The sequence below is a fragment of the Corvus cornix genome, chromosome 7 (assembly GCF_000738735.6).
Source record: "Corvus cornix cornix isolate S_Up_H32 chromosome 7, ASM73873v5, whole genome shotgun sequence".
Taxonomy (NCBI): Eukaryota; Metazoa; Chordata; class Aves; order Passeriformes; family Corvidae; genus Corvus; species Corvus cornix.
The window spans coordinates 34,095,304-34,107,782 of record NC_046337.1 but is presented as its reverse complement, the minus strand read 5'-3'; the positions used below and the strand labels follow the sequence as shown (position 1 = coordinate 34,107,782).

Below are 12,479 nucleotides of genomic sequence, written 5' to 3'. Positions count from 1 at the left end.
AGAATGCAAAGCATCACAGCAATGCCAGCTGGTGGTGCTGGTATTAGCTGGAGCTTTAGCATCTCCTTTGTTATAATGTAGCTCTCCATAACTATATTTTTGCCAGTGCAAAGCTTGTATTGTTAACTTCATACTTTGCTCACAGGCACTCTGTTTCTGCTCCTAGTGTCAATATACAGAATAAGGATTGAAGATTGGATAACTACTCGGAGAGGCACAGGAATTCCACTCACAAGTTCTGACAGAGTTAAAATTACAATTAGGCAACACTGAACTATTAAAAATTAACATCTTAAGAGTGTGCATGCTTTTAAATGTAGGTTTTGCTTATTTCCCAATGCAAATCAAAGTGACACAATTGAATCCCTTCTTCTTGATATTTTGTATCTCCTTCCTTCTTATCCTTGCAGCTGTGTTTTTTAACAATCTTTTCTAAAGCTGTGGCCTTCAGCCTGTGATTCATATCCCAGTGGGGTCTGTGAGGTCTTTATGTGACAACCAAGGAGTATGACAAATGCAACTATGAAAAACCAGCCAAATAGTAGCAATTTCTTTGCATGCTGCTTTTCTACTTCCTTCTGTAACTGTTTGGCTGTGTGCAAGCTGAAAAAAAATTAAAAGCCACTCCCTCAGAGCATCCACATGCTCTCTATCCCTTTTCTTCCCACTTTGCACCACACACCCATGTGTCTGTTGTGCTATTTGTGCTCAAATTCCATTTTTTCTCAGTGCTGGTGATGTCAGGCTCATGGACTCTCACTTCCTGCTAGCACTGGGCCCTGACCTTTGCTGCATTGCCTGTTCTATGGCTATAGGGATGTTATGCTCTGCACACCACTCCTTTGTATCTTCATCTTAACCTTGCATACCTGGTCGGCAGATTCAAGCACGTCTGCATTAGTGTTGTCCTGGAATTGTTGTCAGTTCCCACATAGCTCTATGGTTTGGCGTAGTCCTCATCCATCTTCCAACAGACACATTTTATTCACTATTTCCCATGTTTCCTGCCAGAGCTTGTTGTTGCTCTGGCTGAAAGCTGTGGATGCAGTAGCTGATACAAGTAGTCTATCTCATGGTTTCACAGTCAGAGGTGGCTCTTACAAGTCAGGGTTGCAGTGAGCTCAGAAGGTGGCTTGTAACCTGCTGTGTGTGCGGCACCCAACTTCAGTCTTCAAGACTTCCAGGCTGCCATCCCGTTGCAAATTCTAAACTAATAGGGTTAGTAAGGTGTAAGGTGCATGGGCAGGAAAGAGCTCATTCCTAGCAGGTTTGTCACCAGGATCCTTCTGAAGATGCACCACTCTGTGTTCTAATAAATCAGATAATAAAACAGGGATTTGGCAATTATGTTCCTATTGCCTGTAAATGCCTTACTTAATTTTTAAATTTCCCAAATGCCTAAGTTACAGACCAGCTTACTCTGTGCCCAAGCATGAAGTCAGCTGGAAACTACCAGTCAGAGTGAACTGTTTGAAGATGTCTGTCTTCCCAAGCTGACTTTTACAAACTAAAGTGTAACTGTCTCTCCATTCCACTGAATGATGCAGACGATTTCAGTATTAGAATTTCTAAAAGGTCTACACCTAAAGATGAAGGAAGCCTTGCCCTAGTTATGGACTTGGAAGATTCCAAGTACCTGTTTAGCTGGCATTTTGTCTGCAAAGTATTGGAGATATATAGAAGTTAGGCAGTCCCATGCAGTGTCTATTTTAAAAGATGACAGCCTGTCATCTCACTGTACTGATTAATGGCGACGAAAAATTCCCACAATAAATGTCAGTAGAGTACACCCAAAAGGAAGCATTATGGCTTTTTTTAACTTCTGTTTCCAGGCTTTTGAAGTAATAGTTTGACTCAGGCCTGATGCAAATGAAAAGCTTCTTAAGTAATTTTATCCAGCCTAGTTGCTAAGGCAGCCTTTTAAAAATGAAAGGCAAACAGCTCCAGTTTCAGTTCTTCAATAGTCTTTATGATTATGCTTTTTCATGCAGATTTGCAAAATTCTATTCTTACAACTTTGAAATCTTTGATCAGCCTGGATGTTTGTACCCGTTTGCCACAATGATTTAAAGAAATTAGACCAGTGAAACAAATGCTGCATCCTTATGGAGCTAATAATTGTTTGTATATTAAAATAAGTGCTGCCTTAGGTTTAGCAGCTAGGCAGTTAACATATTTTCCTAGAAGCAGCATCCATCCTTGACTAAATTTTTAAAACTACAATCAAAATATACTGTGCAAATATGCAGTGATAATTGATATATTGCAGCCAGTTTCATCTTTATGTCCCCAGCTTAAATCCAGACTTTGCAATAATAAAGTTGATTTACTTTGGGATATTTCAGTCTGTGCTTAAGTTCATGCAGAGAGTTTTAATAAACTGCTGTCTATGATTGTGTAATGATGTTACCTAAAGTACCTCATTAGACTAATGTAAATAACTCAGATACCAGCTTTTCTTTGACCAATATAACAGTGTGTGACACCTGTCAGCATTACATTTCTCCAATAAGATGTGTGAGCTCATTTGTTTTAATGTGTAAATCTTTTATCCTTGTTTAAATGCAATAGTTGTACTGTTTTCTGGTAGGATTGTGTTTGAGATGACCTGCTAAGTATTGGGACAGCAGAAGGAAGGTCTAAACTGCAAGAATACTTTTCAATATCCTGACTCCCAGTCACCCTAGGTCTTTTGTCACAGAGGCTCTGTTGTTTCCATGTCCCTGTTTCTATGGCAGAAATATTTTTCTGTAGAAGTACTTATGATAGGGAAGAAAATCAGAGATTGCTACAAACAGGTCCCCTGAGTAAAAGACTGGGAACAGAAACAAAGAACTGTGTCACGGATTGTACTTGACATCAGATATAATCAGAGAGGTCTGAACTAATTGAAACAGGCAATTTTCCAATACACTAGTTTATAATTCACTCGCAACCTCTCTTCGTATACCTGCTAAGACAACTTTCATGTCAGACTTAATTTTGCTTAGACAAAGCAGAGCTATCCAGTCAGCATCTTTTGACAGTGCTCAAATTTACTTTGGCATCTCTTAAAAGTATATTGATAATTTGTACCTTTCTTTTCTGTCTCAGAGACCAGAGGAAATGAATTTTTGATCAAAGTGGCATGTGGACTTAAAGAAAGGACTCAAGGAAAATTACCACCTGTTGATTAGCATTGTAAAAGTCATTGTTCTTGAAAACAAAACTGGACATAAATTCTCTGTAGTCATAAAATTCTGCAGAATCATGTTTACATTAACAATAATGTGATGTTGTGAAATTCCAAATCCATTCTGTATTTGGTTCCTTCCACTCAGGTAATTTCCTGTTTGGAACAAATGGGGTAATCTTTTGAAAAAAAATCAATGGAATTACTTGAATTGTTAACCAGTTTGTGAATTCATGTCAATTTATACAGTACAAGAACAATTTTCAAGGAGCAAAACAATATAGTAGGTCTAATGTTAAAACTGGACTTGTGAACACTTGCATAGGCACAGACAGACTTGTGAGAGTATTGCTGCTGTGTCCGGTTTTGACAGTGACCATGATAACTTGTGTTCTTTTCAGCTACACGTCACCTGCCTGATTCATTTCTCTCCATTTGTGATGTGTTTCTCTGTTGTTTGAGTCCATCTCTGTCCATTCTGTCACATCTTCATCTTTCTCTTGCTGCTGCTGCTTCAGGTTTCTCAGAGCCTCAGGTAAGTAATCACAGGGAGCTTGTGTACTATGATGTTCAGAAAGTCCTTCATTGCAGGTGGTCTTTTTCAGTGATTTTTAAATAATACAGTGATTTTTAATTAATCCTGCTCATCCTCGTTGCCCCCCATCCTACATATCCTCCTTTAACTGTGGTAGTTGCATGCTTTCATAATGTTTACAACATGTGGTTTTACAGGATTCCAGTATGCTAAGAAATTTTGACTTTAAGATTGGTGAACTAAACCAGTAGTAGAGTAAGGCTGGGACTTAACCATGGAGACATATGTGAAGACATAAAGGTTTTACTTTGTGAGAATAAAAGAATAAAATCTTCACCTACTCTGTGTTCTATATTGCATGTGATCAATAAGTAGTTTGTAATGTTTTTCCAGGTGCTAGATATTAGTTTTGTTTCTGATTCTTAGCGAGTGTCTTCCCTCAGATTTCTGCCTTCCTCATCAGAACATCACAGCAGCTTAAATCTTCCTATTCAAGAGAATTGCTAATAGATCACTTTTTCCCCCCTATTTTTGTACAAATGTGAGCAAAAGCTGCAAATGGATGTTGTGTCAATAATTTCTTAAATCAAAGTTTAGGAGCACTGGTCCAAAATTTCTTGCTTTCAATTTTTGATTAAAACACTGTTGGGCTCTATTTAATAATGTTCAACAGACCATCTTACAGGGTCTTAGGGCCTGTTTATTATTTATAGATCACATTTGACAAGTCCTTCTTTATATGTAGATGCTGATCTGCTTAAATAATTTCATTAAAGCTGTTAGCATCTAAAAGTGTGTAATACATGTTTGTGCTCTGTGAAATCCCTGTTAGTGAACCTTTTAAAGCCAGCCAGTAAACTGTAGGCATTGTTGTGTTCTTAGTTTTACAAACTGCTGGCCGCAGGAGTTTTGGTTGTGAAAATTTCAGGAAGAAAGGGGAAAATTAAATGAAAATTAGGAAAACTATTTGCTTTTTAGTCACTTTCCATGTCTGTGAGGATGTTATTTTGGCAGTTGTAGACTGCTGGGGAAAAAGCTACACCTGAACCTACCCTTTAGGAAACAAAATTACTGTGTCCATTTTTGAACATTTTCGAAAGTTTCAAGAGCATTCTTTATTGGTCTAACATGTATGCTTCTGGGTGATTTAATACAAATTACTGTATAATTTATATATGTATAATTTCTCCCATTAAAATTATTCTTCCAAGCCAGGAATGTGAGGATTTTCCTCTGGAAACTAGTCAGTCCTTTCAAAACTCAGCTGCCAGTTATTTCAGTAATAAATGGTCTGACGCTTTTTAAAGCCATTGAAATTCAGCCATTGAAATTTTGTTGACTTATGCCAGAGTAATACCTTTCTGTATCCACAGATATTTATTATAACCACAAAACAGCGCTTTTCCTAGTTTTAACAAACCACCATTAATGCTTTCACCCCCAAGTTTCACAAGCAGGACCTAAAGTGACAAATGCTGACATTTGCTCCTGCAATATTTGCAGCCTTAGTAGCAAAGGTGAAACTAAAACTTGACATGTTTATACCGTAACAGTGTTAGATGCATGCTTCTGCTTTTGCAGTTAGATGGCTTCTGAAGGAGAACATTACAGAGGGGAATAATGTTCTTTTTAAGTTTATATTGTGTTTCTTTCTGCCCCTCTAGTGTTTGGACTAAGCAAGACTGTTCAGTCTTTATGAGCTTGGTTTTAGTAGCTCAAGAGGTGAGACTTACACAGAGAGACTCTGGTGTCAGCTTTTTATGAAGAGATTGGTCATACTGTGTGACTTCTTGGCAAGTTTGCAAAGCAGTTTTTTAGAGTGCAGAATACTCTAATGTTCAGGGAGTTTTTCCAAAGCATTTTTGCTTTTAAGGTGATTTTTTGCAAACTTTTCAGGAAGCTCCTGTAGTGGCGCGAGCAGCCCTGTTCCTTGAGTGTGCACGCTTTGTTCACCGCTGTAATCGTGGCAACTGGCCTGAGTGGATGAAGGGCCACCATGTGAACATTACCAAGAAAGGCCTGTCCCGTGGCCGTTCTCCTATTGTGGGCAACAAAAGGAACCAGAAGCTGCAGTGGAATGCAGCTAAGCTCTTCTACCAGTGGGGAGATGTAAGTGTTTCTATTCTACTTACATTAAAAAACATGGCAAAATGTAAAGGTAATTGCATCCTATACAGAATTTCAGTTCTTGTAAGATGGGGACTCAGAAGCCTCCCTTCAAACTTGCACTTCACAGCCTGCCAGGATCACCCCTTCTCCTAAAAAGTGTTGCGCTTTGAAGCTGGCTAAGCGCCAAGCACCCACAAAAAAACCATCTACTTATTTTCCTCTGCTATAACTGAGCAGAGGAGGAGGAATTGAGAACTTCATTTTTCATGAGTTGAGATAAGGATTATTGAAAAAAACCCACTTTATGGAAAAACAGGTTCAAAACTTAAACAGTATAAAGAAGATTTATTATTACCAGAATTAAAAGTAAAAAGGGTAATGAGAACCAAAGCAAATCTTCAGAACACTTTTTTTCCCCGGTCCCTCCCTCTTTCCACCAACCATGCAAGGAAACAAAACACGGGGTTTTGGTCAGTATTTCACTTCTTAAAAATCTTTCTTTAGTATTCTTAAGGAGAAGAGTTTCTTCTGCTGTGCCGTGGGATCCTTCCCATGGGACATAGTTCTCTGCAAACTTTTCTAGCATGATTTTAACTTCCACAAGCAGCAGTCCCACCCGAACCTGCTGCAGCGTGAGTCCCTTCCACGGGCCAAGCAATTTTCCCACAGTTGCCTAGCATGGGTCATTTTAGATCATGGGGTTTAGTCTTTTAAGGATGAGCTGTTCTAGTTTGGAAATGAAGGCTCTCTTCCTCTATCTATAAAAGCAAGGATCATCTCTCTCTGTTCAAGTTCCTCACTAGATTACAGCTTTTCAGTATCCACGTTCTCCAGCGTGAGCACTCTTTTTCACGGGCTGCACGTGGATCCCTGCACCCCCCATGCACCTCATGAATTATAGGGAAACTGTTGTATTATAGTCCTCACCACAGCTTGCAGGAGAATCTCAGCTCCAGTGCCTGGAGCACCTGCTCCCTCTCTTTTTTTTTCACAGGCCTCAATGCTCCCATGTTGGTTTTCCTCATGTGTTCTCCCTTTTCCTTTTTCTCTGGCTTGGAAGAAAGTTGTTGTCTGTAAGTTGCAGTTGAGAGGTTAATCTCATCCACGCTCTGCATCCGGGAATTGCTCACCATGTCTATCACTGCTGGCCACGTGGTCCCTGCCAGCCCCGGCTGCATGGTCCTCTCCAGTACTGCACGGGCGGCTCTGGCCTCAGGAGGGCTCCAGCTGCACGGTCCGGCCTTGGAAGGGCCCCGGCCGTGTGGGCACCAGCGGCGGCCACTGGGATAGGCCCCAGCAGCAACCTCACCACCCCTCGGGAGTAGAAAGAGAACTTCCCGCACTTTTTCCTCTCTTAAATATGTCATGACAGAGGCGTTACCAACTTCTCTAATTGGGCTAGTAACCTGCCCATTGTCAGAGCCTTCAGTGATTGGCTCTGTGCTGGACATGGAAGTTTTGAGCAGCTTTTCTCCCGCCCCCAGCAAAAACCAGGCTATGTTAAACCAGCACACTTTGTTAGGACGTGTTCTCTCAAGGATGTGTTTGGTCCATTCTCCTTTTTCCAGCACTTGTCATGTGTGAATGGCTAAGGAAGCATGGAAATGCGATGTGTGATACTACTTTCTATTTTTCTTGCTTCCAAATATACTTAGTCTAGGGCTCCTTGAACTAGGTGTGGTGCTGTATACTTGGTAATGGGTTTCTCTTTTGCATACTTATTCAATTCCTCTTTGAACCCTTACAGACTATTAGCACTTATTGTTCTTTGGCAAGGAATTCTACAGAGCTACTATGAGTCATGCAAAGAATTGTTTCTTTTTATTTGGAGCTTGAATACTTCAAGTTTTATTTGATTGTGATCTCTTACCATACAGGAACGAGGCAATTGCCTTATCTGGCCTTCTCAACACCCCTTGCAATTTCCTTGTAAACCCCCTATGATGTAATTGCTGAACGTCTGACACATACACAGGTCATTTCTCACAACTCAAATTAGTGGGAGAAGTTCCTTTGATCAGTTACAGATATCTTTCTGGAAATGAGCTTTGTGGTTCTCACCTCTTCTAAAAACCAGTGATTTTTAGAATGAGCATCATGAGTCCCATCATCCCCACTCTTCCCCCTGAAAAACAGAAAACATAAAATCCAATGCTTATGGGAATTTTAAAATCATGTGTTCCGCATTTCTGACCTGTATTCTTGTAGGTTAAATGAACACGTGCTTCTCAGCAGAGCACATTGTAGGGAACCTCAAAATAAAGCTGACCATATCAATATATTCCCACCACAGAACGGGCCGGGGAAGAATCCAACTTGGGTCTGAGAACCAAAGCTTAGTATCTTCATAGATCTCCTCCTTCCATTTCTAAAGCTAACTCAGAAAATGCTACCTGGTCATCCTACTCTCTGTAAGGTCTCAAACACAGGAGATTATCTTAATAACAGCACGAATACCAAAGTTCCTTCAAAAAGCAAATAGGGTGAAGGTATTTGCTTCTATATTGCATGAAATCACTGCCTTAGCCTGACTCCTTTGAGATCTTGCTTTAAGTGGAGAGCATAGGATTACACAGGCATTGAATTTTTGCATGCTTTCAGACAGCCAGGACTATCCATCTCTGTCAGGACTATCCATCTCTGTTGGTAGATGCTATGCTTCTAGACATTCCTTTTTCTCAGATTCTAAAAAATGAAAACAAGCAAGACGGTAACTGTTAGAAGCCCCTCAGCTATAATTTTTAGTAACTGATATACTTGACCTGGAAAAAGTCCAGGGAGGTTTTCTTTTCATAATGTCTGATTCAAGGTCATAAGAAAGGAGCCAGGGAAATCTGATCAAAGGCAACTTAGCATAATTGCCTTCCCCTTAACTTTAATAGCATCATAAGACTTACCTGGATGCATTCTCCATTCTAAGACTAGTGTGTGTTTGCTGCTGCTTAGGAACATTTTAGAAGGGAAAAGCCTTACATTTACATAACTGTAAGGCAGGATAAGATTTGGAGGGTAGTTTTAGAGTGTGAAGTTTTTCCTTTTCCTGCAAGGTGTCTTGCTACTTGTTCATATTTCTGATTCTTTACACTGAAGGCCAGAAAAATTTATTTAACCACAACATTACTGGCCCCTCAAAAGACTCAAGCTCTGAGACTGGCCTGCACCTAGCACTACTCCTTTATATGGAATGTGAAGCAAGGCTGGTCCTCTGGCACTGCTTTTCCTCCCAGTACATCTTTCAGATGAAACTGGCTGCAAGGATGAACAGCAACCACCAGTCAAGCCTGGAAGGCCAGGCATCTGAAAGCTCCTCAGGCAGCTCCTTTTTTGGCTCTGACGAGATTCCAATCAGACAGTCTGAATTATAAGGAGAGCTGGCTTCCTGTGGCTGAAGTAGAGGCACCTGCTGTAGAAGACACTGCTGTTTCTCTGTTAAATCTTGGACAATAAGAAAAGAAAATAATATCTTAACAAAGCGTAAAGAATATTCACAAAATACTCTGAATGCACTGAGGCTGTTTTCTGGGTTTTTTTATTCCAGTAAATAAGGCTGGAAATTTTTGCTTATTATGGATTCTTGCTTGTGGATTCTTGCTTATGGATTCACTGCTTACTAATTGTGATATACAGTGCTATTGTCAAAGTTTAGTCAGACCAAGAAAGGAGGTAAATCTTTTTTTCTACACCAACTCCTTTAATTTGGCCTCCCTAATAGCCATCAGAGAATCACAGTTGTGAACCCTTTCCACAGAATGTGAGACTTGGACTGCCCATAGCAGTGATAAACCTTTTAAATCAAAAGACCTGACTTGTTCTGCTGTCTTTTGAAATAATGAAATGTTAAATCTATTCTGATCGGGTTAGTCTGTCATTTCCTTTGACTGCTTCTGTTAAGAGGACTTTTGGTTTTGCTTCTCTATTTGCAAGAAACCAAAAATTCAGAAAATACATTTCAGCAATTCAGTATCTATTAGATGGGCAGCTGTGGGATTATGTCTTATTGCTTTAAGATTAAGGTGGACTATACAGCATAAAAACAGTTTTGTGGAGGAAATAAAGACTGTTACTGTGTTCCTAAATCACAGTATAGTTTCTTAAGCAGAAGACCTACATTCTCAGTGGAAAGACTTAGAAAAATCTGGAATAAATCTATCAAAGGAACAAAGAAAAATGGAAGAAATTAATACTAAATAATGACCTAATCTCTTTCTGCTTGTCATGTGCCAGTTTGGGGGGTTTATTGTTTTACTAAATCTACTAAAATTTTTCATCCTGAAATTTGACACTGTTTACAAATTTTTGTTGAAAAAAGGGGAAAATAAATTATGGTGTTGATAGCAATTACTCTGTCATCCCTTTCTCCATTTCAGACAATAAAAATAAAGCCAGGACATTCTGATTGGGCTGAAATTATCACCTCCTTGTGCTTCTCTTTCTCCATCTGCAGGCAATTGGTGTCCGCCTCAATGAGCTGTGCCATGCTGAGAGCGAGAGCCCTGCCAACTTGCTTGGCCTCATTTATGATGAGGAGACCAAAAGGCGCCTGAGAAAGGAGGATGAGGAAGAAGACTTTTTAGATGACAGTAAGGAGACTCCCTTTACTACAAGAACCCCCGCTTGTAAGAACCTTTGCTTTAGGAGCACTTAATATTTATTCTCTTTTCATTTTCTTGCCACCCAGCTTTATTTCCCAGTCCCTCACTTTCACCCCAGATTCCTCCCTGTTCTTTTTGTGCCTGGATGTAAAACATGTGTGGCAGTACTGAGATACTTGTATGGAAAAGGGAAGGGGAAACCAGGCAGTGAGCTGCAATTCCTGTACACAGAAACTGCAGTTGCAAGCAGAGTAACAATTTATTTCTTGAGCCTTGCTGTCACCTGCGTGTCAAAAACGGTTCAGGCTCCAGTCCTCACAGTTACTTCTGCCAAAATATTTGTGTAATATCAGCTGCTTTTCTGTTTCTGAACATTGACAAGTCTACTCATCAACGTGAATTGGCACAGCTCTGCTAAAGGCTTTTAAAACTTGACTTCAGTATAGTGCCTGATTTTCAGGCAGAAATAAAAAAAAGCATCATTAAAAATCTGTATAACAACCAGATGATGAAACCACACACATTTGTGCCTGTGTGTACCTAAGGGTAGAAGAGCTGTGACAGATCACTGAGCCTGAAAGTCCGTATAGGCATGCAACTTTTAGCAAACCCACAGCAAAAACTATGAACCAAAATAAATTGTCAAAACACATCCTGTTGTAGGTGTATGTGAAGGTGGTAACAAACATTATGTGTTCTTTAGACACCATTTGTGTATACATGTGTCCTGTAATTTACTGGTGCTTGTCTATGTGTACTGTTGTTCCCCACTGGATGTAGTGCACAGACACTGTTTATCTTCTGCTTTCTCTTCCCGTGGTTCTGGATTTGTTCCTATAACTGCATAAAGGCCAGCTTTGGAGTAGAGAGAAGCTGGCAGGAAGAGCGACATGGCATTTATAAGAAATGAGCTCAAGAGAAGGTCTTGGCTCTAAGCTAGACCTTTCCATATGCCGCTGTGTGGTGTGCCAGTGCTGGCAGCTACAGAAGCATGGGTGGCTGTTCTGGATATTTGATTGTCCCTTTAGGGGATATAGCCAAAGCAGGAGGAGGTTGCATACCAAAGAGTCCTTCTCCTGCACCACAAATGAACAACTGCATTCTCATGACTGAGTGACAGAATAGGCTTTCTTTTCCCTGTTCAGCCACTCATACCAGGCACTCAAGGGGATGTGGAGCTGCTTTGAAAAGATGCCCTGAGACAAGAAAATGAAGATCAGGTTCTGGTCTAGAAAGACATCTAAATGCTGAAGAGCTCTCCTGAAAACCAGTGTCTGAAAATAGCTGATCAGCATCCTTGCTGTAGGAGTTCTCAAAAGCTGCCTTATATGCTGTAGGAAGTAGAACGAGAAGCATCAAATATGCAGTTGGATATTCCATTATACTCCATGTCTCATTTGCATTTGATATTTCAGATTATTTTAATCTTAACAAAGTCCACAATTCATTACTGGCAATGTGTACAGGGGATCTGGCAAGCATCACAGAATTATTCTGGTTTTATCTGATCCCTGCGAAAGATTTGACAATGCAAAACTGAACAGGGGAAGAAGGGTATCTACTTCTTAACCTGTATTACCCTTAATTGAGGTGTATACAAGATGTCGTAAGCTTGTAGTTAGTTTAGTAGGTACTTCAGCATAATACTCTATAATATACACTATAGTCAACTATCGTGTTACTTCAATGTAATGCAATATTGTAATATAATATAATGCAATATAAACGTTAGTATTATTGTATGTGCTGGTAAATACATGGTTTGGTATTTAATTGATTCTGTTTCTTTTAGTGTAGGAAAAGTAGCACAGAAGTGTGTGGTTTCCTTTCTTCAGTGCAGCTTCCATCGTGCACCATATGTGAAAATATGTCCATCACCTCTCGATTCCAGGTCTTGTATTAACTCCTTGTTCATGACAGAAATATTCTTTCCTAGGCACTGTGAATCCTACCAAATGTTGTTGTCCTTTTGCACTAAAAATGGCAGCCTGTCAGCTTCTCCTGGAGATAACCACATTCCTTCGAGAGACCTTCCCCTACATGCCCAGACCACGGACTGAGCCTCTTGTGG

The 12,479-nt window shown here is 40.0% G+C and overlaps 1 protein-coding gene across 1 annotated transcript in view; it reads left to right on the top strand.

Annotated features, from left to right (window-relative positions):
• The window catches only part of LOC104689869 (unc-80 homolog, NALCN channel complex subunit), a 149,909-nt gene that overhangs the window by 68,397 nt on the left and 69,033 nt on the right, over positions 1 to 12,479 (top strand). Inside the window, exons 23-25 of the mRNA XM_039555541.1 lie at positions 5,604 to 5,816; positions 10,261 to 10,396; positions 12,345 to 12,478. Coding sequence (XP_039411475.1) covers positions 5,604 to 5,816; positions 10,261 to 10,396; positions 12,345 to 12,478 — 483 coding nt within the window. The remainder of the gene's footprint in view (positions 1 to 5,603; positions 5,817 to 10,260; positions 10,397 to 12,344; position 12,479) is intronic.